The sequence below is a fragment of the Hydra vulgaris genome, chromosome 11, assembly GCF_038396675.1.
Source record: "Hydra vulgaris chromosome 11, alternate assembly HydraT2T_AEP".
In the NCBI taxonomy this organism is placed as follows: Eukaryota; Metazoa; Cnidaria; class Hydrozoa; order Anthoathecata; family Hydridae; genus Hydra; species Hydra vulgaris.
In genome coordinates, this window is record NC_088930.1 from 7812313 (window position 1) to 7840000 (window position 27688).

The window sequence follows — 27688 nt, forward strand, 5'->3', positions numbered from 1 at the left end:
AAACGAATTGGGCTACGCGACTCTGCATCACCCGCCATACTCGACGGATCTCTCGCCCACCGACTACCACTTTTTCAAGAATCTAGACAACTTTCTCCGTGAGAAATACTTTAAAAACCAAGACGATGCCAAAAACGCCTTCGCTGACTTCATCGCCTTCAGAACTTCAAATTAAGCTACCGAAATAAATAAACTTGATTTGCGTTGACAAAAACAACTTTATTTATTTCGGTTAGTGTTGAGTTGATTCTAGTGGTTCTTATTTCAGTTAATAAACTTGTTTCTGAGCTGAGTTGTACTCATTTAAAGTTGATGTATAAAAACCTGCATTTATATTGCATCTAGTATATAATAAACCTAATATACGCAACTAACACCCAAAAAATGAATTAAAGTATCTAGCTACAGAGGTAGGCAGAATATTTTTTTAATTATATAAAGTTGATTTATTGCCTAAAATTGGTATCAAAACTCGTTACCTCTGTATAGAGAGGTAACCAGTTTTTTATGCATATGACAATTCTTATCAGTTGCAAATTGAAAAATAGTTGCCTTATATACTACTAAGCTCTATATACGCTACTGCCGTTGTGCCGTTACCCATAAAACAGTGCGCATAGCAGCATTCAAAATATGTGCAGCCATGGCGCAGTGGTTAGAGTTCTCGAACTTATTAAATGCTCTTCCACGGTGCTCTGTGATAAGACCATAAGGACTTCTGCAAGCACCTTAATAACCAGAAAAAAAAATTGATGTTTTTTTACATAATAAATATATTATACATTTCTATTGCGTGTTATTCACACTTTATTTATGTTAAAGCCCTACACAATGGGTTACTATTTGGAAATAGGATTTTATTTATATTTCTTAAAGATTGTTTAAATTTAAACTTTTTAAGTATATTTCTTTACCGAATTGGGATAGTAGTTCCTAATTAAAAAAAACCATGATTTTTATAAATTTTTGAATTGTTTATGATAAACATCAAATTTTTGCGTTCAAATGAAATATTGATATATTTAATTAATTAAAAACTAAAAAAAGTCAAGAAAAAGTTTTTCATAATAGCTTTTTTTGTTTAATTTAGTCAGCAAAAATTAAGGGATTGAATCATGTTACTTTAGTAACATGTATCCTACTAAATGAAAAATTCAAACATCAAATCCTGTTGTTGAAAAAAGCAATGGAGAAGATGCTCTTGATTTATGTTTGATAATGTAACCAACATTCTCAGCAAACATTGTTTTAGTGGGTTTTCAGTGGACCTACATAGGCATTTTTCAACGCTTTATTGGAATTTTGCTGATTGATTACTTAGTAGACCATTAGTGGGAGCAGCTATAAATGGCAAGCCGACAACTTTCCGACATGTTAATAGTGGCTAGTCATCGGCTAGCCACTTTTGACGACTGCCACTAATGGTGTACTAAGTAACTAATGAGCAAAACCACAGAGGCTTGCTCAAAATGTCTATATTGGTCTACCGAAATTCCGCTATAGAATGTTTGCTGGGAAATGAACAAGTTTTTCAACTAAAACAATATACATAATTTGCCGCTCCAAAATATGCGCCCTTGGTGTGGACCACACTTCCACACCATATATAAAATTTTAGTATAGAGGCTTAGCTTCTTAGAATAGCTAGCTTTTTAGAATGAAAAAAGAAATTATTTAAAAAAATATATAATTTACATATTATTTTACAGTAATTAGTAACAACAATATGGAAAATTTCACAAGCTTAAAAAATTACATAAATACATAATAAAATTTACTAAATTAAGTTAAAATTCTATTCACAAACTAACTATTGTCCTTTTTCATTATCATTAGAGTTTGCTACCCCATAATGAACTTCGGTCCTTTCTGAATCATTCTCGACTTTTGGGGAATTTAAATGGTTTATTAAAGCAAAAACTAACAGTTCTAATATTGTTAAAACACCAAATATATTGAAAGTCATGGCAGCACCAACCCACGATACCATAAACCCTCCAATCAGTTCTCCAATACCATGTCCCAATCCCCAATGTACTCCATGCAAAATCCCTAAATTAAAAGAATTCAATATTATTTGAATAACATGTTCAATATGTATAATATTGAACATGTTTTATTACTTTTTATGAACTTATAATGTAAAAAAATGAACATTAATAATATTTTTACCTTGTAGAGTAGTAACGCTTTCATTGTTTGCGTTTAAACCAACGTATGATGTCATAGCAGCCCAGGCTGCTGCTGTTGTTATACCTGACAGCGGTTCTGCCGCTAACACATACCATGGATTTGGCAACAAACCATAATAAAACAACCTCAAAGAATAGCACACTAAAGCTATATATAATACTCTTATATGTCCAACTCTTTCTATGAATTTTGCAGAGAAAAAATAAACAAAAACCTCTGCAACGCAGTTTACTATCGAAATTGTACTGAACAACATTTGAGTTCCTCCAATATCTTTTAAGTGCCAAAATAAAAAAGTCTTAATGATTGACATCACCACTCCAACATAGAAAGTTGTTACTATGAAAAAAAAATATACAGGTTTTTTTAATAATTTCAATCCTTGAGATATTTTTTCAGTTCTACTAACAGAATTAGGCGAAGCATTGTTTTCTTCTTCAGTTTTAAAGTCAAGTTTCAGACCTATGAATAAGGCAATAAGTTGTAAACAAGTGAACGTGTAAAATGCAGGGTAATAACTGACTTCGTTGTTAATCCCTGGACATAACGATATTGTTGCTATAACAGATCCAACACCGAACGAGCTAACACCCCATCCCAAAGAACCCCAAAGTCTTTGTTTTCCATACTTATGAGTCTCATTTTTTTTCTTTAACTTACGAATTGTTGCTGTATCAACAATAGTTATTAAAGGACACGAAAAAATAGTTGCAATTATTGTGACTATCAATAAGTAGTGAAATAATCCATTTAAATTAAAATCAGCGACATTATTAAGTTGGTAGTTTGTCTCTTCCGCAGAGCTGGCTTTGGCAGCAGCGCAAACGGTCCATGGCATTTTACTGAGATGAACTGACCACGAATCTTTTAACAACTCGTGAGTTTTCCCTTTGTCTACTGATGGAACTTTATCTAAGTTGGTTGAAATAAATTGATCGTCAGACTCAACCTCCTGGGATGATTCCAAAGAGTTAAAAAAATTCAAAGAAGGCGGAATTTGAAAAAAAGATGTCTCTGCTTCGACTGGATAAAAACTTTGATACAGGTCATAATGATCATTCTTTCTTAAAATAACTGAAGTGATGTTGTCCTTTTTTTGATGAGCGTGTTTTAAATTATTTGCTGATGCATCTCGAGAATAAAAATTTGTTTGAGTATCAGTATCAAAGTTACGACGGTGGACATGCTGATTATATGATGTGTGTGACGTAGTATTTTGTTTAGTTTTACATACGTGCGAATGAGGAGCAAAAGAGTATGCTAGATATCCACCAATGTATGCTAACAACGAGATGATATAAATCAGTTTGGTTCTCCGTGATTTATCTGCTAGATATCCCCACAGTGGAGAACACACGAAAGAAATAAAAGGTTTCAAGCCACTTACAATGCCAACTTGAGAAGGACTCAAACCCAGTTGTTTAAAAAACAAAACCAAGTAAGGTATTAATGTGCCGTTCGCACCAAAAAAGAATAAGTAAAATAACTTTGGTGGAATTAGTTCGCGATTTATGCTTTGAAATAATGTTTTTTTTTGTTCTTGCTCTTCAGTTATTGTTTCAGTATTAGGCTGCGTTTCATGGTTTTCTTTCAAATCTTCATTTTCTTTTAATGGATCAGAAGCCATTTTAAAAACATAAAGAATCTATCAGTTTTGCTTTTCATATATTTATAATTATTTAACTTTTTATTTTTTATTTTTTTAAATTAATTAAAAAATTATAGTAAAATTTAAATAATCTACGGAATGCGTTATGGCTAATCATTCTGAAAACCATTAATAACATTGTATATGCGTTCAACCGGAACAACATAAAATACTTTATTTATAAGTTTAAACGTTTTTTTTATAAAAAAAAGATCACTAAAGTTAAGTGAATTAAATCGTAAGAAACAAATGTTCAAATATTTAAGTTAACTAATTTAACTTTAAGTTAACTATTAACTAATAAAGTTATTAGAGAAATGGTATCCTCATACAAAGAAAAAAATCATAAGATATATAATCTCATAAAACAAAAAAAAAAATCTCCATAAAATACTTTTTGTAAACAAAAATATGCTGATAAAATCAAACATTTTATTTAAAACTTGCTATGAACAAAAAAGCAGTTATAGTTTAAAAGTGTTTTTAACGCCGCTTGTTTTGAGCACAAATTTAACATAAAAGTTTTGACGATTTAAAGTTGAAGTCGTGGTTTATTAATTTTGGTTTTTTCTAATAAATTTGCCGAATAGTAGTTTTTGCAATGTGCAGAGGAATGAAGAAAATTGATGACTGAGGCAAAACCAAAACACCATTTTGTTTTATCAAGCATTTAATACATTATCAGACATTTAATATTTTATTAATTTAATTTAAAATTTATCAGACATTTAACACAAATACAAAACCGTATAATATGTTTTCAAATAATTTTAAAATTCGTATGATATATTTTTGAAATAGCATCATTAATAATAATAAAATATCAATTTATTATTTTAATAATCAACCTTTGTAAATATGTTTGCAAGTTAAAAATACAAACAAACAAAAATAGATCAAAATCAATCAAGAATAAATGTAAAAATAAAAATAAGAAAAGATCATTTAGGAAGGTCTATTTCAAGATTTTTTTTTTCAAAATCTTTAAGTTAACATTCCTAAATAATCTTTTTTTATTTTTATTTTTATCTTTTATTCTTTATTGATTTTGATCTATTTTTGTTTGTTTGTGTTTTTAAATTGTTTTGAAAACTATTGCTTTGCATTCCATCATTAAACTGTCTGTACCAAAATTTAAAGACTATCTTTAGGATTTGCATTTTCCAAATCTTTTATTTTAACTTTGTTCTTAATCAGCATTAAATTTTTCATATTCGGTCTATAAAAAAAAAAATGTTGCATAACTCTTTTAATACCATTCAAAAAAGTTTAACTGTATAGTAACTGGGAATCGGTAATTTCTACGGTTACTTTATTGTTTAAAAGGCGAATAGATTTATTTTATTTTGCTGTATGTAAGTTGATATCTCCCAAACTATAACAACAGTTTTTGCTATATTTAGAGACTTTAAAAACCTCTCAATTGCATTCCTTTCAGGTTTGTCAAGACTTTTCATCAACTCTTTATTTTCACAGAGCTATAGAACGTAAGATAACGTCGGATCAGCAAATAATTTATGTAACAGGATAATTGAGCTTGGAAACTGTGAAATAATGATTCTAGATTTAATCAGAGGTTACTTTATTGTCAATATTTATTTTATTGAGTGTCTCAGCAATTGAATTTTTTATATTCCATGTAAAGCCTAGATGTTCAAGTTTATCGTGAGTCATTATTTGCAGATAGTTGTTAGTTTTTTACCATGGCAGGTGGCTCACAACTTTTTAGGTATTCTTTGACTTGACATTAGTAAACATGGCTTGGAAGGTGATATTTTAACAACCTAAAAGTTCTTTTTCAGGTCGTGGCTCAAGTATACTTTCATATGTGGTTTAGAATCGAGGTGATGCACTCTATTGTTGATGGGCCACATCATCTAATCAAACTTCTTTATTTATTAAAAGGTCAAACTCTTGAAGTTAAGGATACTGTTAAGGATAATCAAGTCTATTCAAAATGGTCAATTTATGCTCATTCTGATTCTCTTCTTATTTATCTTTTTACTATGACGTGCACTATTATGCTATGACTCTTTTTGAACTTATTGACTGGAGTAGTGAACAAAACTTGGAGTTGAATTTCACATGTTAAATTTAAAAAAAAAAAGAAGATTTACAAAAATGTAATAGATTTTCTTATGGATGTACTTTAATATCCTCTTTACGCTCAATCTTGCAAAAGAGTTGTAAAGCAAGCTGCAAGCAGCAGTTGTTGTTTATTGTTTTCAGAGACGCAATGGTTTTATTAAAGTTAGAATAGGCCACAGCGATGTTGTTCCGAATCTGAAATCTAAGAAAAATTTAATCAATTGATGTTTATCAGTTTAATCAGTTGAAGTTCAAGCTTGATTTTAAAGAAAAGTTTATTTTCCGTCCACACGTTTTTTTTTTTAAACATTTTATTTAATTATAGTATATTCAGACAAATCAGTGTGCATCAAGCAATTCATCTACTTTGAAATTTCATATAACACTCTTTTATTTTTCAAAAGTTATGATCATGAATAATTCTTTTTGAAAAGGGTGCAAGCATGCAAGTTTACGTCATAACATCGAACACTAAAAGATTATTAGATGAAATTTAAAACCTGTTGATGAATATATATCGACTATAAGATAGTAAAACTATACATTTTGTTAGCTAATCACCCTCACGCATCAAATGAACCAACATGCTTATGTGAAATATTAATAAAAAATTATGAGGGTGCCACAAACAAATCTGATTCAAAACTTTAATTTTTAGCTATTTTGCTTGTTTTTTTAGAACTGTAAAATGCATTTTTTCAAATTGTCAATAACGCTTTGTCTGGTAAAATGTTTTAACAACAAAATAAAAATTGAATTTTTTTTTAACGCTTTTTAAGATCTTTATTATTGTTTCATTTTGACGTTATTTACTTAAATATTTCAATTTTCATGTTCATTTTTGATCATCTATAAGATACTAAACCAACAAGTATGATGTGATAGAAGTTTTCAAATTGTATGAACGCAGAATAGGTGTGACAACCAACTTCCTGTTTGAGTGTATCAAAGTTATTCTGCTGAGGTGTCAGCTAAATACAAGCAAACTATTAGGATCGGAGTTTGATGGTGCACCAGCAATTATAATCATTATAATAATCACAGTGCATTATCAATAATACAATTATCTTTATTCACTGCAAATCCTATTGCTAAGAACTGGTTCCAGAGGTGCTACCAAGTGTTTGAGGATAGTTGTTCCTAGTGAGATAAGTTTTATGCGGTTGTTTGGTTGAGTAAAAGTGTTTCCATATTTTCTTGAATACAGGATGAATTTTAAAATACGAATGCTGTACGCTTTTAGAGGCATACAGTATTAGTATTGACTAGGGGTCAGCTGGAAATGTTATACCCTCTAAAATTGCAGAACCTAAGGCAACTTTAAAGACAATATGTGAGGATATAATAAGTGATTTAATTTGCAGAACAAAAGCCAGTGGACTAATATACAAAAGCGATTGTGCCCAACGTACGTTCAGTGTGTTTTTGATTTTGAAGAAATTTTACATTTCGAAAGTAAGTTCAAAAAAGCTACAGAAGACAGCAAATTAAGCAATAGATTGCATCAAAAAGATTTAAATCAGATTAACATGGATGAGAAATAATGCCATGAAGTTTAAAATGTTAAACTGTGAATATACCATATGTATATAATTCGTATACAGCTTGAATACATGTTGTATTCATGATTTTGTATAATATTTATTTTATTCATTATTTATTTACGAAAGTTTACACAGGATAAGATACTCCCTAGCTAGCACATATACATTGTTAAAACGTTAGAACAACGTTGCGATTCTTGTTGGCCAACGTTATTTGATATCATTTTTGTTATAAATGCGACGTCACCAAGAACGAAGAACCAACGTCGGCACAACGTTGTATTTTAAGGTTTGTTTTTTTACTTTGTTGCTATGAGTACCTTTATATTGCTTAGCAACAACCTATTTTATGTATTTTCAGATATTTTGTGTGAGTGCTACATTTATTAAATTTGGCATGAGTTCCAATATGAGATCGCGCTACTTATAAAAGTGATAATATTTTTTATTTAGTTGCTATGGATACTTATATTGTTTAGTTACCAGATAATTTTCTTAGTTACAAAGGGGTAAAATGATTTTTAAATATATTTTATCGGATTTTTTGATTCACTTATTTTGAATAACTATTTAGGTAATTAATGTTTTAGCAATAATTAAGAAAATATTAGTGCAAGAAAACATTGTCAATTTTAAATTACATAAAAAGTTTATATAACAATAATATCATTTAAAGATTATTTAAGTAATTGTTAAACATCTGAAGGAAATGTTTTATGATTTAATTGGTGTGATGTTGATTTACGCAGTGATGAAATAACAGAATCACTGGAAACTAGGAGTCTATCGATCAGATCAGTATTTGTTGCTCTTCTGAATGTTTTTTGACTGAACTTTTCGCGATAAGATATGAAGTCTTCATTTCTAGCCTCTTGAGCTTTCTCTGACTTAAGTCCTATGGGTAATGTAAGACTTTGAATTATGTCATGTTCATCTATCAATACTTTGTGCACAGATTGAGCCATGTAATACCATGGATAAAGGGACACATATAATCCTTGCATTTTAAGCAGTCTATTTCATATCCTGATGATAGTGTTACTAAGATAATGTAAAATTTTAATATAAGGTTTTGATCAATACTCAGAATTTCAGCTGTTTGCTAATATGCTTCAAAAGCACACCTTGAAGTATTACCATTTTTGCTTGATTCAGAACAATAACTTTTGGAAAAATCAACACAATTGAAATTTTGTTCATAAAATCAGTTTGAATCCTTTATTTGGTTACAGGTACTTTTTATTTGTGTTCTTTTGATCTTGCTTACTACTTTCTTATTTCTTTTTTATATGCAATGTGCAAAGTTATCCCAAAAAATTTAAATTATCCTTGGAGAATGGAAAGACCATATTTGAGTTCTCTGTGAGTATAATCTATATAAACGATATTAAGATATTCATATTTTTTGGAAGATACTGCTCACTGAACAGCATTGGTAAGAGTTAGTTTTTCTAGATAATATTGTTTAAATTTTCCCATCAATCATTGTAAGTTCAATAATACAATTTACTTCAATAGAAGATTCGAAAACATCTAATAAAATCATACCCAAACTTTATTACTTTTAATGTACCGATCTTCTTTAATTACAGATTCCTTGGATTCCGTTTTGTATGCAAATATTAAGGGTCTGCAATAGGCTGTGCATGATGACTTTCAATTTCTCCAAATAGACAAATTTTCATTGCTGTTGTTTTATCCAGTTAAAATAGATGGGACTAGACATATAATAAATAAGATTCTTCAACTTTGCATCCTTGACGTCATAGTAAGTGGGATATAAGTTGAATTCTTTCTCCAAGGTTCCACTTCCAACCAACTAATAGGAAGCTTTTTTCTGGTTGGCATCAATTATTAAGGCCAGTGCTTCGTCTGCTGAATATTTACTTGTTTTACCTGTATTTGAAATATTTAAAGCGTTTTAGGCAGCATCAACATTTTGATTCATCCATTAATTTCTTACTAGCAGCAAAAAATAATTCATTGGTTGAATGAGATTTAAGCGAGCCAGATACACGCCGTTTTTTAGTTTTATTAGAACTATCATAAAATATAACTGGTTTTCGACCACGCCTACTTGTAGTTGGCTCATTGTCTTTTTTTCTGACAATTAAGTATTCAATAAGCCAATTAACAAACTTCAAAAAAACTTTTGAGTTTTGGACATTATAGTTTGCAGTTTTCCACAAAAAAATTTACCCTAATAAGATTGTTAATCTCATTTTAGTACACACACCCAATATTCTCAATTAGGTGCAAATAAAAAACTGTCAAAACAACGTTAATGTAAAAATAGGTTGTTACTATGCAAAATTAAGTACATAGCAACCAAATCAAAACTAATATGATATCTGAACGGGAACTTAAGGGGACGAGCAATTAAAGGAATGCTGATTAAAGCTTTATATAGCTCAATTAAACAACACATGAAAAATTGTGTCAATTATTAGTAATAATGTGGCAAAAAGTAAATTTCTTTACGATTTTTTTTAGACTGTGATTTTTAAAGTAATGTGTAACTAAAATTACATGCTATGACAAATTTATTTATTTATATGCAAGTATAATATAACTGCAAAAAAGCGAAAAGGTAAATAAAATTTTTTATTGCCGTCCAGTGATAAAATAAAATAACTAACTTTAAAATTACTAAAATAAAGTTAAAATAAAAATATTATTTAAGTTATGATAAAATATTGCTGAAAATGTAAGGTCAAAATTTTAAATAAAGAATAGATATATTAATATAAGTGTTTGGAAAAATAGAGCAAACAAAATGTCAACTGATTGGTAAATTATCTTATTGTTAATAATATATATAATAATATTTTTGAAAATTATAAAAAAAACTATAAATCTTCAGTGCTTCTAACCATTTTCAAACAAATTGGCAGTTCGTTGAAATGTTTATCTCCTGTGTAAAAGAATTCATTTTTACTATGCTATTTTAACCTCACTTAATGCAGTTATGTTAATATTGTTCAATCTGGTTGACTTATTGCTACGAAAAAAATAATTAACTTAGTTTGAGCAAACCTTTCCTATTAAGCACTAATGGACAAAAACACAATTTTCTCTTTTTAATCAGGGATCGTATTAGTGTAAGTGGTATGATTATACAAATACATTATGACTTAAAAATGATCAAGAAGGCTTTAGAATTATTGATATATTTGAATCACGTAAAAAGATCAAGAAAGGCATGATACTAGTATCATGCATAAACAGTAATATTCATGTCACTATTAAAAATGTAAAAAACCTCTGGGAATCGCATAAAAGTTTGCGATAGTTAACCATTTAGCTGGAAAACTGAAAAGCCTATTTATCCATATCAAGTTATACAACATAAAATTAAAGCAGCTGCATCAACCTGCCATACAAAAGATTACGACTGTTTTAACTATTAAAAAAAAAGTTAAATAAAAGACTATACCAAAATGGGCTCTTTAGGATGTTGAGCGTGATAAGATGGATCAAGAATTGGCAAAAGTTACGAGTAGGTCCTTATGTACTAACATATTTTATGTTTGCTATATATGTTTAACTATTTGTTAAACAGAGAATACTTTATTTGTCCTACTTATATTTATTTTAGACTAAAAAATAGACTAAACATTAAATTAATAAACTTTGTAAAAAAAAACAAGAGTCATATTATAATTTTAATGATACATAGTAAATATTTTTAACCCCGTAAAATTCTTTTTATTTAATAAACATTTTATTTTTTGCTTGTTATTTTATTATTTTATAATATATTTATTATATTATTTTTTTGCTTGATTATATATTTTGCTACATAACATATTTAATATATTATATTTTTGCTTGTTATTTTATTATATATATAATATATTATATAACTATTTTATAATATATTATTTTATTGTTTGCTTGAATTTCAGAAAGAGATTTGTATTTTCTTGCTTACGAATTCAGAAACCGAGATAGAAAGAGAAGGAAAGGGTAACAGGGTACTCGGATAAAAGTACTGTCACTTAAATGCAATCAAGAACAAGTAAAGTCTTAAAATTTACTCAAGTATAAGGAGCTCATCAAAAATGTACTCAGAGTGAAAGACAGTTGATTGTAACAAAGGGCCTCTGCTGTTGATTGCGTAAAATGTTTATTTCGTTATCACTGGGAATTAAATGTGAAATATTTTTTAATTTATTTTATAATTTCAAGAAGCTGTTGAATAAACAGTAAATAAACCACTTCACCTAATTGAACAAAAAGTTAGCGTTTGTGGTTGTTTTTCAGACACAAATTTTAATGTGCCTAAACAGAGTAAGCGAAACTTCTTTTAACTACTCTTTAAATGTAGATTTTAAAGTTAGATTAAAGTTATGTTCATGTCTACTGAGAACCATTTTGAAAAAAGTTTCTTGAAAAAGGAAGCTAACTTTTTAAACAGCTAAATGTACTCCGTGAGTATAACAGGTTTGTTAATCTGTTGATAAAAGTCTTCCAAACTTCACCACTTCATCTGCAAGATGAAATGTTGCAACCTTTTCATCTTGCAGAGATGAAAAGGTTGCAAAATTTCATTCACAAATTTATACAAATACCAGACGTAGCTCTGATGGAATAGTTTACTTTATTTTTCTATCCATAAAATCCATCTAAAAATCGAAATATTAGCCCCTTTAAATTCTATATCTTTAATACTACACAAAAACGCACAACACCGCATGCTAGAGTTGGTTTAGATTTTGTTACACAATCCGCTTTTTGTGTTCTTTAGTAAACTAATAAAATATTCGCATAATAATATTAATTAATAATTGAATTTTTATTAAAGACCTCATTTTGTATAAAAATAAATCAAAGAAATAAGAAGTTAACACATCACATCATTTATCTTTTCATATTATTACACTATATACACATGTATTAATGTATATACAAGTCTACTGTTTTATTAACAACAGCTGAATAAAGACTACTATATCCTCCGAAATTCAGCGAATCCATAAATGGCAATTGCGTCTGTTGTAAAACCTTGACTTTCCATTTCCCCTAAGATTGGAAAAAAATTGTACTTTTCGTGTAGAACACCAAGTCCAAGTATTTCGCAACGTTGGTTTAATTGATCTTTTTCGTAGTTTACTGTTTCTAAAGTTCTATTTTCCACATAGCTAAGCTTCGCTGTAAACCACTCAATATTTATCAGCAGAACATTATTTTCTTCGTATACGCGAACAGGTTTTTGTATTAATGGCCATTTAGTTTGCAGTTTATACTCGCCAATGTAGTATTTAAAATCGGGTGGCGGTATATACTAAAATTTACAAGATCAAATTAGCTTTCATTTAGTTACATACCTAGCTAACACAAAAAGTTCAAGTATGTTCGACGAACGTTGCGATATGTTCGAGCACGTTCATAGAACGTTCTCGACGTTCGCAACGTTTGTTGAACGTTTTGTGTTAGTTGGGTATACACAAACACACACACGTACACACAAACATGAGAAAATTAATTTTGTTCAAATGACTTAGTATAGCAATCTAATGGTTGCATCTAAACATTATTAAAAACTATTAAAATTAAAAAAAAAAACTTTTCATTATAGTGTTTTTTCACTTTTCTACCTTGTAATAAAAAAGAAGCAATACTCGATATAATATATAAAAAAAATGCAACAATTTCTCCTTAACTAATCCCAATATTTAAGCGCTACAAACAAAATATTTTGTTTACCATGCGGCATTTAGTCGGTTAAAGAATATCTTAATACTTTATTTAAACTAATACCCCAGATTAGCCTGAATCCAAGTACATTAATGTTAAAATCATCAAATAAAATAATGCAATTAATATTTCAATTCAAATGAATAAACTAAATAAAATGCACCAGATAAAAAGCATAATTTATTTTTAAAACGTATTTATACCGAGACAGTTTTCCTACTTACTAGAATATCTTTCCTAACATACCTAGATAATACTTTATTATAGATCATACTTTATTAAATAAAAATTATGCTCTATTATATCTCTTAACTATATCTCTATAATATTATATTATATCTGTCTCTGCTTACACAGATATCCACATACGGATTTTGCTTCGGGTGTTGCTTCTGCGATCACTTTAACAAGCAATAAAGAGCAAGAAACAAATTGAAGAGTGTCGATTTGTGCATATTTTGTATTGCGTTTTCAAGTGAACTATTACTTATCTCTTTTAACATAAGTGGTGGAGACGTGTAGGTGGCGGAGACGTGTAGGTGGTGGAGAGGTGTTAATGGTGAAACCCTCAGATAACTTTCTCAATTTAAAAGGTTAGTACATCAAAGTTAAGAGAAGAAATTTGAAATTTCATTACGCTATGGTATTTCATTAACGGGGATGTTTATTAATTTTGAAAATTTTATTAAGACCCCCCTTCCCAATTAATTTTTACTTGTTATCAACAACAACAACAACAACAAAATCAGGAAAAATATAAATCAGTTACTGATAAGAATAAAAACTTTCAGCGTAATTAGATTTTAAAAAGGGTGACAGGAATAGCGTCAAAAAATGAAATTCAGAATAGTGTCGAATACACTAAAAAGGCCTAATGTCGCAAAGAAAAAGAAAAAAAGAAAAATGTTGCAAACTGAATTTAATGGATAGTGTTGAAAACAAAAAAAAAGAAATAGTGTCGCAAATAGTAAAAATGGAATAGTGTCCCGAACAGTTAATTTTAGCAATTGCTTACTCGTTTTGCTTATCGTTATAGCAAACAACTTTTACAAAAAGCAAAAAAAAAAACAAGAAAAAAAACAAAGAATAATGAAAGAAAAGATTGCTGCCCCATGCCAAACCCTCAGTCGATGTAGCAGCACTCTCTTACGAGTCAGGCTATTTGATAGTCGATGTATGTACTGAAGCCCATGGGAGCAGGCTATTTCAGTATGACATCACACATGATAACTAAATACAGATTTATAGTTACTGTCATTTTTTTATTTTTGTTACTACTCATTTAATTCCTTTAGGACATTATTATTTTTTATTATTTTTAACACAATTCATTAAACTCATTTGCGACACTATTCCTTTTTTGTTTTGTTTTCAACACTATTCATTAAACTCCTTTGCGACATTTTCCTAATTCTGTTATTCGACAATCAATAATGCAAAATATTGCAACACTATTCCTTTTTTACATTTTCGACAATAAAATTTGCAACATTAAAAATTTGCGACAATAAAAATTTTGCGACACTCTTCCGCTACACCTTTAAAAACCGTCGACCTTTTAAAAATCTCGTAATATTTGATTTGCCAAAAATTTTTTGTTTATTATCATCATAAAGTAAAACTTATGTAACTAAATTCTTTTAAATTATATTGAAATAGCTGTTAAAAAAATGCGCATTTGAGCGCAAGCCACACTAGAATTAAATTGTTTATTCGTGATCTGTAAAAAAATTCCCACCCACCCTTGTATTAAACATCCACAGCGACCCCTGAAATTTTTTTTCATTTAAAAGTTTATTAAATTTAGTATTCATTTATTACATAGAACACATTTATGTATGTATGTATGTATATATATATATATATATATATATATATATATATATATATATATATATATATATATATATATATATATATATATATATATATATATATATATATATATATATATACATATTTCTATAAACTTTGAAAACCAAACATTTTTTATACTTAATAAGTAATCAAAATATAACATATTTACTAAGCTTTCTAAATAAAATTTTGAAGTGATAAAAAAAAGTTGAAACCATTTCAACAAATGCAATAAAATAACTTTTGACTTGGTGCATCCTTAGTTAGATATATGACTTAGCTAGAATCATTACTTGGTTGCTTCCATAGTTAGATATATGACTTAGCTAGAATCATTACTTGGTTGCTTCCATAGTTAGATATATGACTTAGCTAGAATCATTACTTGGTTGCTTCCATAGTTAGATATATGACTTAGCTAGAATCATTACTTGGTTGCTTCCATAGTTAGATATATGACTTAGCTAGAATCATTACTTGGTTGCTTCCATAGTTAGGTATATGGCTTAACAAAAAACGTCATTATAACTGCTCACTTAATGAGTAACTAAAAAGTAGTTTCTTAAAATAATTGTTATCGGAAAAAAATGTAAAACAACGCATATTTATCAAATGTGTGAATGTAGTATTAATTTTCACTTTATTACACTAGTTTACAGTTGTTGATGGGAAAGGTTTTAGTCTAGATATTTACGTTTGGTTTTCTCAATTAAAATTTATAATGAGAATTTTCCGATCAGCTCTGACTTTTTGTTTCAGAAACATTCAAAACAAAAAAACAATTTTATTTATAAAAAATTTATTAAAAAACTAAATTAAACATTTAGTGTTTTCAAAAACTTTATTTTAAGCTGTTTTCTTATGTGTAGACATAAAACAGCGTATTAGGGACCAGCAAAAGTCAGGATTAACATTTTTATACGTAAAACACTGATATCATTTATTCATGATAAGTCTTAATGCATACACTCATCCTGCTCCTTGCTCAAATCTCTGATTTTAGAAAGCTTGTCTGTGTGCCCATATAAAAAAGTGGAGTGTCCCAGTCATCCCTGAAAATATATTTAATATATTTGAAAGGGATTTAAGTCTCTTTCCTAGATACAAAACGATGTACAAAATTGCTTTTGTTAAAACAATCCGAATTATGCTGAGAAGTTCGTTTTTGATTCTTGTTGAATTAAATTCACAATAAATTTTGTTTTGTGTTTTAATGGAAAATTAAATACCAAAATACCCTCTTAAAACTTTTAAACCAACATGAATTTAGTTATTAATTAATCTCTTTAATTATTATTTATTAAGGCAAGGCGAAATAGCATATTTTAATGTAAGAATTATAAGGTTTTCCTATTTTTCATGTTGAGAAAACTTAATTTTTATTTTTTATTTATTATGCCTTTAATTATGTAATTTTAATGTACAAATGCAATGTAATTTGTAGTTGTAATATAATTTTTAAATTGTTTGTTTTTGTTAATTTCAACTTTGTTTAATAATGATGGAATAAGCAATTAATTTATAAACAAACAATTTTAATAACTATAATATAAGTTTAAATATAAAATATATATAACATAAAAAACATATATTTACCAAAATAAACAATAACTGTAAAACATTTAAATAATTAAACAAAAGTTAAATTCTCTCAACATTACAAAAAAGAGAAAGAACTCATTTTTTTTTAAACAACTGCATGAGTTGTTAAAAAAAAAAAAACTTATTGAGTTTTTTATACGTTAAAAGCAAATGTTACATTAATTAAAAAAATTAAAGCCTAAATGTCAAAACTGCTTTCAGCAATAGTGATTAAAAATCAATACATAAAAATAATATAGTATTTACAAGTTAAATGTAAAAATGTAGACATACTTTATTGAGTATATTTATTTAAATCAGAGTCTTAATACATTTTTTGTTTAAAGTTTTATGATTAAGAACACAAAATCTGCCGCCCTCACCCCCATCCAAAAAATAATAACTTTAATATAAATTTTGTAATTATGTTAAAATTAATGAAAACTCACAAATCATGGTTAAGAATACAAAAATCTTTGTTTAAACTGAGTTCTGTGTAACCAAAATAATTATAACTTATCCTAAACAATAAATATTGTTGAAGGAGATTTAATATGGAAAATAAGTAATATTATAAAATATCACTATTTATTCTTTATAATAAATTCGTTACAACCATAAAAACATAAATATATAGTAAGAAATTTATATTAATTAATTAATACTGATAATGTTTTCAATACTACAATAAAATATAGCAAAAGTTGATCAATTCATAGGTTTCATAAAATATCATATATATTTTAACTTGTAGAGCATAAAAAATGTTTTTGAATATATTTATTATTTTACATAATATAAAAATAAAAATAAAATACCTCTTTTTTTTTTTTTAGTATTTGGTCAACTGCTTTACTAAAATTTTTAACAACAATCTTAGAGATAGGGGCGGCTTGACTTTCATTGCTAGCTACCATTACATTGACATCTAAAAATTAATTTCCGTATTTTCACATTTTTATTTAAAAACTTTTATTTTTAATTTTTTGTAGAATAAAAGCTCGTCTGGTTTAAATAACTTTAAAATAAATTAAATATTTTTAAATTTCAATTAATTATACAATTAATAGAAATAAAGTAATTAAATGTATCAATTAACACAACTGAATACAAAAATAAGGATGGTTAAGTAAAAAATATCCTAACTTTACATTTTTTGGCACAAAAGCACAGTTGCTATGTGTGTGTTTTTTTGACAAGAATGCAAAACACATCCAGCTTTGGCATTAAATTTTTGCATTGGCCATTTAAAATTATTGCATTTGTTTTAAGCCATTGGAACATTTTCTAGAATTTTCTTTGGTTTGTTTAATTTCTAATTGTTGATGTGTAGACTGACTTTTCGATGGCTGATTATTTTTCATAGCATTAAAATAAATTTTTTTTTCTTTAACTCCCCTTTTTCCTTTAGCCTTCAGCCTGACCCTTCAACATACCTAAGACTTGCATCTTGGGTATGTTGAGACATTCTCCGTAAGGTCTGCTAATAAACAAGTGTGAAATAAGATGAAATCAATTAAGCAAGAAATCTTTGATTGAATTTTTTTTTTTCATAATTTTTTCTAAAAAAATTCTTCAGCAGAACTTTTAGTACAAGACTATATTTAGTAAAAGTTTTTTATTTTTAAAAAAGGAAGTCAGTTGATTTGAATTAATTTACTCGTAGTACCTCTTTTTAATTTGTATTATTTTAAATTTGTATTATTTTAAATTTAAATTGTATTATTTTAAATTTAAAACCAAATACTTATGTAACCTATGCTAGTATACATTACTGCAAAAATGTATACTAGCATAGGTTAAACAATTTTTTAATTTTTATAAATTGTTTTTTTCTTTTTAAAAGACAATTTCTAAAAATTAAAAAATTATCAACTTCACATGCTGTTCAATTATACCTGCTAACACTCTATTATTTATTTAAATAATGATGTATTTTATTATAAACCATATTATACCTGCTTATACTCTATTATTTATTTAAATAATGATGTATTTTATTATAAACCATATAACACCTACTTATACTCTATTATTTATTTAAATAATGATGTATTTTATTACAAACCATATTATTATATAGAATTTTTTATCATTATAAAAATAATTATTAATCAATTGCTCTATTAACTATCAACTAATTAAAAATTGCAGAAAAATTTGAAAAATTAAACTTTAATTTTATTCTAATTTATATTAACTAATTTTGTTTTTTTATGATTTCAATTTATCATTTATGTTATTATTTTTAAACTTGTTCAAAACACATTTCATGTTATTACTACAGTGCTGGCAAAAAGTCTTGCAACAAGGCACAATTTTACACAAATCAATGTTTCCACGATAGTAGGCTCAGTGTTATTATCTTATATTTTTATCTTTAGGTATAAATATATTTATAAAGACAATTTTGTAGCTTAAACAGTTAATTCAGTGAAAATCATGGTTAAGATTCGGCAGCTTAGTAAAGAAGAAAAAGCATGCATTCAACGTCTTGCTAAAAGTGGTATGTCTCATGCAAACATTGCAACAATTTACATGGTTGAACGCACTACAATTTGGCGTGTTGTAAAGCAGGTTATCCCCCTGTCTCCTAAAAAGAGGTCTGGACGTCCTAGAGTCACTTCACAGCGTACTGACCTCAGGATGGTAACAATGGTCAAGATGAATCCTTCAATAACCTCTGGTGACCTACAGAACAGCATACCAACACTTTCTAATGTCTCAAAGCGCACAATCCGTCACAGACTTTCTGCGGAATTAAACTTACCTGCACGAAGGCCATTTAAGAAGCCATTAGTAACTGAAAAGATGAGAAAAAAGCGAATTGAGTTCTGCAAGAAGCATCAAGATTGGACAGAAGAGCAGTGGACACAGGTGATGTTCAGTGATGGGTCCATGTTTCGTCAGTTCTCTGATGTTATGCTTTTTGTTCGTCGACCTACTAGTTCTAATCCTACCAATCCTAAATACACATGCAAAACTGTGAAGCATTCAACTTCTGTGATGGTGTGGGGTTGTTTTTCTGCTCATGGCCTTGGAGATTTATAATTTTTGCCCAAAGGAGAAACTATGAATGCAAAAAAGTACCTCAACGTTTTGGATGAATCTCTAATCAATTTCATGATTATTCATCAGTGCACAATTTTTCAACATGATTCAGCACCATGCCACACTGCGAAGTCTGTGAAGCAGTGACTTGGATCAAAAAACATACAGTTGCTTGATTGGCCTAGAAATTCTCCAGATCTCAACCCAATTGAAAATCTTTGGATGTTAATCAAGAAGCGTGTATCTGCTAAGAACTGCAGTTCATTAGATGGTTTAAAAAATGCTATTCGTCATGTATGATGTACAGAAATTACATCAGGACTATGTGAAAATCTTGCCAAATCCATGCCCAAACGAATTAGTGCTGTGTTAAAAAACAAAGGATATCCTACCAAATATTAATAGTACATTTGTTTAAAATGATTATACAATGTAATAAAAATAATTGAACTTGTTTTTGGTGAAAATATAATATTTTTGGAAGTATTATTGTTTTTGGAAGCAATTATGAAAAGTAATTATGATGATGCAAGACTTTTTACATTGTGTACACATTGCAAACATTGATCTGTGTAAAATTGTGCCTTGTTGCAAGACTTTTTGCCAGCACTGTGTACGACATTGTTATATAATAAATAATATATTGTTTAAATATTTAAGCCTATAGTTATACAACTTATGTCAACTTACTAAGCTTTAAATCAGGTACCAAGTTAAACATAGTCCCATATCCAGGTACATATCCATCTTTTGCAAAGTTCATGTATGCAGTTTTTTTATTTTCTGGGTTAAATGGATCTAAATTAGCTATTTCAAAGGGACAACCTTGAGCACTGTTATCAGACCATGTAAATGCTAAACATAAAAATTACATAAAAAATCTTTCAAATTTAAAAGACAAAAAAAGCACTGCACATAACAGTGCACACAAAAATATACCAGAAAATATAAAGAGATTAGACTCCTCGTTAAATATATAGTTAACTTTATTTTAAGAAATTACAGTGGTGTAAAATAAAAAAAATACAGTAGTGTAAAATAAAAAAATATAGTAGTGTAAAATAAAAAAATACAGTAGTGTAAAAAAAAAATACAGTGGTTTTAAACAAAACAAAACAAAACAAAAAAACAGTAGCGTAAATAAAAGACTAAAAAAAGATCAGTAAAAATTAAAAATTTTGCTCATACCTGGTGCAAACAGCTCATTTAGCGAGCGTTCACTTAAACTGAATATATTGGATACTGAGAAAAATACAGAACTCAACTAAAATAAAAATAAAAAAAGACTTAAATGTTGGTGATCAAATCTTCAGAGAAATTCAAAAGAAAATTTATTAAGATTTAAAGAGAAAAAAAGCAATAGACAGAGGACTTGAAAAAACTGTAAATTGTAATTGAGTCAGGAAAAAAACAAACAGATGAGAATACCAATGCACCAATGTTCAAGAAAAAAAACTACATACATAGTTTGAAAAAAACTTGATTAAAGTTTTTTAAGCATTAAGAAACATTTAAAGTAAAACATTGCTAAATGACAAGTCACTCAGAATTGAGTGATCATGGTAGTATTTGTAGAAAAAGGAAAGAAACTCAAGCTTGATGTCAAAGTCTGTCAACAATTACAATGCAATTTTTAATCTTGTTTAAAAGAGAAGAAGAGGGCCTCATTTAGTAGTGAAGAGAGTTTTAGAGAAAACCTTTGTAAGACTAGGGCAATACTGCAATACTGATATAGATTCTAATACTAGGACCTGTTAACTATTATAAAAAAATTGGACATTAGATGGAAGCAGTAAAGCAAGGGTTGTTATTTTTGAAACTTATAAAAATCTTGATAATGTCTGGGATACTGGTTTTTTCCATAACCTCTCATGTATATGAGAATGTTTTAAAATTATTAAATCATTTCTAGTTGTTTTAAAGTTTTTCTTGATGAAAAATATCTTTTTTTTCAGTAACTTCTGGAATACCACAAGGCTTCATATTAGGTCCTGTGTTGTTCCTAAACCATATCAATGAATCTTCCTAATACTTTTACCACTAAGGGGTTCTATTTGCTGATGATACTTTTGATATATTCCAGGCTTGATAAAAATTCATCACTTTTTAATAGCTTAGAATAGCTTTTTAATAGTTAGACAGCTGATCTTGAATCTGATAACTCTTCTATAAGAGTTTGGGGTATGCAGTGACTGACAAATTTTAATCCATACAAAACTCAGTTGTTTTTAGCTAATAATTAGTTCAACGATTGATAAAAATGTGACAAAAAAATTCTATATTGATGAATCACAACACTGCTACTGAGTCTTTTCAACTTATTTAATTATTGAATACAAAATATTTGTCAATATTAGATGCTACTTTTGGTTCGTTTTTATAGCTATTTGTGGCTGTTTGTATGCTGAGCCAACAATACCAATATAAGAGTACATTAGGGTTTTCTCAAACAAGATTCTGGGATCCTGTTTTCCCAGGATCCTGGGGGTTAAAGTGACAGCAAGATATCCCAGTATATAGCTAACATTTCCTGGGATATATCTTATATTTTAAATAACACAAAATTTTTTAACAAATACTAGTTTTACAAAATTTTAGAAAAGGCAATGACTTCTTTTTTCTTCTTATTATAAAATAAGTGTAAAAAACATTTCTTGATTTTAAACAACAAATACCATATGTTTTTGTTTTTATAATTTCAAATAGTTGTAAAATTAAACAATTTGCTATATTGTATTATTAAAAAATTAAAGTGGAGGCAATATTTTTGTAAAAAAAAATCTGGCAAATGTGCCACTTGCAAAAAGTATGTAAAGATAATGAGCAAAACATTTTCTATAAGTGGGCTCCTCATTTAAAAAATGTAAAGAATTGGATTTAGATATGAAGCTACCAAGGTTGATAACTTCTTTATAAATGCCATAACAAAAATTGTATATATTAGAAACTTTTATTTTGAAAAAGGGATATTACCCAAAAATTCATCCTGTGTTATGAACTTGGTTTTAAAAAATATATGATTTTGCTAAACAAAGTGTAACTCTGGAAATAACAAAAAAAACATCCAATTAATTTACTAATTTAATTATGGTTACTGACATCTGCAATAAAAATAATTTGAACGGTTAAGTGGTATTGAACATCAGCTGTGTTAGGCCCATGGGCTTTTAGCTGTATGTGATGTTCTTTACAAAAAGGCAATCTCTTTGAAGAAAAAGTGTGTTTAAGGTAATTCACAGATCCTCCAGACATTTTTTAGTGATTATGACGATAATGATAATATAATTACACTTGAATAATTTTCAAATAATATCAACAATAATAATATAAATACACTTGATAAATTCACACATAATAAGGAATCAACAATGAAATTATAAATATACTTGATAAATTTGAACAAATGAGTCAACAAGCATTACACTGATATTAATAATCACTGATAATTTACGTAAAACAATACACCGGGAGTCCGGGGACAAAAATTTTATGGAAAATGAGAAACCCTAGAGTATAGCAAAATTTGGCATCAAACTTAAGTAAAATAGAAATAAAAATATCATTCACTGCAGACCTCAGGCAGAAATCATATTTAAAATCCATTGTAAAGTTAGCATCTGCTTAAGTTCCCTAAGCCTTCAAAGTTTATCAAACTTTTTAATATTATTAATTTCAATTATTTATTAACTTAAAAAATTAAAGTATCAAATTAATAAAATAAAAGTATTATGGTCTTAAAGTTATAAGACATTAAAACCCTTTAGAAATGTCTAAACTTTCAAGGCTTAAATATGATTAGAAAAAATAAATATTTAAAAGGTTTTTAAAGTTTTCTCATTAAATAAAAAATTTATTAAAAAAATTAAAAGACAATTATAAGGAATACCAATCTTAACATCTAGTTAATGCATATATACAATCAATTGCTAAATTACTTTTACTATAAAACTAATTGATTGCTTCTCTTTATTGAGCTAGCCATTTTCTCTCTCCTGATTCTATTCTCTACCTCTACAAATCTATTATTTTTCCTTGTATGGAATACTGTGTTGTATTGTCATATTTGGGCTAGTTCTTCTAACGATGCTCTTTCTCTTTGAGAAAGGCCCAAAAACACATTGTAAATGTATTTAGATCCGCTCTTTCTGCTAAGCTTGAGCCTCTTTCCCATGGTAATAAAGTTGCATTTCTTTCTTTTTCTACTCACATGGTTGCTGCTTAAAGGAGTTATTACCTCTAGTTCCATCAACTAAAACTTATTCTTGTTTGACTCATCATTCAGCAAAGTCTCATTTGTTTACTCTATCAGTCTCTGCATGCTCTAAAAAACTTTTATTCATTGAGTTTTTTTCCCTGCACTTCAACCCTTTGAAACTCTCTCCCATCTTCAGGTTTTCCTGACTCATACAATCGTTAACTTGTTAAGTCTTCTGTCAACCATTTCATTGCTCTTTAGCTCTGTTTCTTTTTTTTCCTAACCCCCAATGTAATAGTGGTTCCTTGCAGCCTTGTTGGGAGTGAATCAAAATTAAAAAAAAAATAAAAAATTAGTGGCATAAACCTGGTGCCTTTCTTCATGCTGAATTAATTCGTAAATGTTTACAAATTAATATTAAATATACTTTAGCTTCTTGCATTAAAAAATACTTCTTAGGAACATTTTACTTTCTTTATAGTTGCTCATAGTACACTTGCACATAGCACACTTGCACATAGCACACTTGCACATAGCACACATGCACATAGCACACTTGCACATAGTAACCAATCAGTACTAGGAAGCGACCAGGGTTGAGATTTGAGCGGGGCCAAATTTGATAAAATAAATCCAGGGCTGGGTTTGTGACAGGGGCACATGCATTTGTGACCAGGGCATAACATTTATACATCCTAAAGCATATATTTTTTTATTCAAAAATCATGTTATATTTTGTATAAACAGCTATGCACAAAAGTTTAATTGAGATGGTAATTTTAATCAAACTTTTCAGGGTTTTTTCAAGTAAAGAAATCAGGAAAATGAATTTAATTATATTTTTTATTTTTAAAAGAAAATCCCCATATGCCTATTGAGCCTCAACCACCTTGTTATCTCGCTTATAAATAGCGCTCGCAATATTTCTTAGTTGCAAATCTTTTAACGTACATTCTTCCTTTGCGGTTCACAACCTGAAAATTTGACTAATTGCTCCAAATCACTTTTGCCTAATCTTCAACAGCCCAATGCAAAACGGTCTTTGCACCATTTTCATTTTTTGAGTCAGTCCATGATTGACAGGATAGGCTTTCTTATTGCAATGTAAGACCCAATACCTTTTTTTGCAAATGTTCTACCTACAAGTTCTTTGCTTACATTTTGATTAGAAAAAGGATTGGTTGAATATTAGAATTTTTTCTTCTGGTTCTGAATATGATACTTTTGTCATAGTCACTAAGCTTGAGTGGTCTTCCAGAACAAGGCATGTCAACAGCGTTACCTGTTAGCTCCCAGGTTTTCACTGCTTTTTGCACACAAAATTCAGAAACACCCATAAGTTTAATAATTTCGGCATGACTTTTTGATTTGACCAGTCCAATTATTAGCCATTTGATGCTCTTTGATACTTCTTTTCTACCCATATGGAAGTGAATTGAAATTTAAAACATTGCAGATATTCTTTAGATTCTTTTATAATTTTTTGCAATTTTAAAATTATTTTTTTATTTAAGTACTCTTTATATTTATAATTTATAGCTGTTATTAAGTATAATAACATGTTATTGAGTGTGAAAAAAATATACATTTAATTAACTTGATTTAACTTTAATGTCATCAGTAAAATAAATTGTATAACATTTAATTAATTGTAAGGAAATAGTGTAGTGTGTGTGAATTTCTTTTTTTGTCTATTATATCGATACAAACATAAATAGCAAAACACAAAAAAAAATTAACTTTAGATCTATATCCATTATTTTTAATGATAGAAAAACTGGAACATAGTGATAAAAATCTCAAATAAAGTTTTGTGCATAGCTGTATGTATGCATATATAAACATCATTATGATCAACATGATCATCAAAATCATCATTGCCATCATGATCATCATAATCATCATCACCATTATCATAATCATCAGGCTTTAGCTTACCTTATCTATGCTGCTTTGCTAATATAAACTATCTAGAGCATTTTCTTTCCTTCACTAAAGCTTGTTCATACATTATGTATAGCACTCACTTCAAGTTTTCTCAAAAAAAAAATTTAAAAATAAAAATAATTATAATTATAAGAGAAAGTAACAAAAATTAAATTATAAGAATAAAAATTATAAGTAACAGAAATCAAATAGAAAGATATTATCAATGCTATTCTCCAAATCATAAATATTTTTATGAAGCAAAACCAAGTTGTAAATACTTAAAATATATAAAACTCAATACTTTACATTACCAAATAAAAAAGAATATAAAAAATTATTACCCATACAAAGATTTACAACTAAATATACTTTTGCACAGGTATTTAAAAAGATATGGAGAAGATATTGAAAGACCATAATATAAATTGCTCTAAAATTAATTATGGCTTAGTATATAAACAAACAACTACAAAAAGATTTTAAAAAATTTAATATCTCTACTGATAGTATTTAAAACCTTGATAAAACAAGCATAATGACTGCATCCATATATAAATATAATGAATGCATAATAAATGCATCAGTTATACCCATAATGTATTTTATGCTGTGATAAATTTCCAGAGCACAATTTCATGTAGCCATGAAAAAATTATGAGATTGTATTGGTTATGAAAACAGCTTAGAAAGTAGCTGAGTGACACAAAATATATATAAAAAAGTGAGATTTTAAAAGTGGAAAACATTATTCTTAGTGGATACGCATGAAACTCTTTGTATATTGGATGCAATTAATTATTGTTGTGAAAATGGAATTTTAGTTTTAAAATTTTCTCCACACAAAACCAATTGTATGAAACCTATAGAAAAGGCAGTTGATTGTCCTTTCAAGCAAAACCTGTCTGTGTCTTAGAAAAAATTAAGTTGCACACAATCTGGGAAAAATAATAACAAAACACTTATTAATAAGCATAGTAACACCAAAATATACCACATTCTTGTAGGTTTTTACACATTCATGCCATTTTGTTGAATACTTTCTACTATGACAACTTTTAATGTGAAAATTAATTAATTGTCCTATGTCAGAAACATTCAATATGGCTACCTCTCTAAATCATTTTGTCATGTATCAAGCTTCTAAAACAACTGAAGACAGAGCTATGTAAATAAAAGATAAAATTGCTTATGAGAATGTTTAGCAAAACAAAAAATTATTTGAAACTACGAAGTAAACATACTGTAACACAAAAATCTGTGCGATCATTACCATAAGTTCTGCTAAGATAAGGAAAATCAAAATGGAAAATAACAAAATTTCAAAATTTTACCTAAATTCTTTAAAACCAAACTGAAACAAAAAATACTTCAAAACTTATATTAAATTAAGTCTTGTAAGTATTTACAAATTATATTCAAGGTATTTTTAAATCCCAACACATTTTGTGTTCAAATAGAAAAAAGTCACAAAAGTGTTTGTCAAGTTATTTTAATTAATAAATGTAAAACCAACCTTGCCATTTTAATAGAAGTTTGCTTTCACAATTTTAGTCTTTACCTAAAATCTTAAAATCTTGGGCTTCTCCTAAAGTCTTTAAAGAACAAATGCAATCTACAAACTTGATGTGAATCGACTAGCTTGATGATGACTTGATAATGATGACTTGATGATGATGACTAGATGATGATGACTTGATGATGATGACTTGATGATGACTTGATGATGACTTGATGATGATGACTTGACGACGATGACTTGATGATGATGACTTGATGATGATGGCTTAATGATGACTTGATGATGATTGCTTGCTGATGATGACTTGATGATGATGACTTGCTGATTCCTTTAAATACCTTTTTAATCTTAAAAAATAAAGTCTTTAAAATGGTATTTGCGTT

The 27688-nt window shown here is 28.1% G+C and overlaps 2 protein-coding genes across 7 annotated transcripts in view; both read right to left on the reverse strand.

Annotated features, from left to right (window-relative positions):
• Positions 1-1679: 1679 nt before the first annotated feature.
• Positions 1680-3969, reverse strand: LOC100214515 (major facilitator superfamily domain-containing protein 6). Its single transcript, XM_065809964.1, has 2 exons — positions 2173-3969; positions 1680-2052 (listed from the first exon to the last, which is right to left on the reverse strand). The coding sequence occupies exons 1-2, from the start codon at positions 3818-3820 to the stop codon at positions 1811-1813; spliced, it is 1890 nt and encodes a 629-aa protein (XP_065666036.1). The 5' UTR covers positions 3821-3969; the 3' UTR covers positions 1680-1810.
• Positions 3970-12319: 8350 nt separating this feature from the next.
• Positions 12320-27688, reverse strand: part of LOC100199022 (beta-lactamase-like protein 4) — a 102790-nt gene continuing 87421 nt past the window's right edge. For 5 of the 6 annotated variants that reach the window (XM_065809965.1, XM_065809970.1, XM_065809967.1 and 2 more), the window contains exons 9-12: positions 20851-20926; positions 20353-20517; positions 17430-17539; positions 12320-12760 (exon numbers count right to left, since the gene is read on the reverse strand). In XM_065809965.1, coding sequence (XP_065666037.1) covers positions 12425-12760; positions 17430-17539; positions 20353-20517; positions 20851-20926 — 687 coding nt within the window. In that variant the 3' untranslated portion in view covers positions 12320-12424. The remainder of the gene's footprint in view (positions 12761-17429; positions 17540-20352; positions 20518-20850; positions 20927-27688) is intronic. The other variant, XM_065809968.1, reaches the window with a different exon arrangement.

What these genes read in the sequence shown, in the direction of transcription:
- LOC100214515 (XM_065809964.1), bottom strand. Translation starts at nt 3,820, where the DNA reads ATGGCTTCTGATCCATTAAAAGAAAATGAAGATTTGAAAGAAAACCAT. An exon ending in AAGCGTTACTACTCTACAAG is followed by an intron (nt 2,053 to 2,172) that starts GTAAAAATATTA and finishes CTTTTAATTTAG; the next exon opens with GGATTTTGCATGGAGTACAT.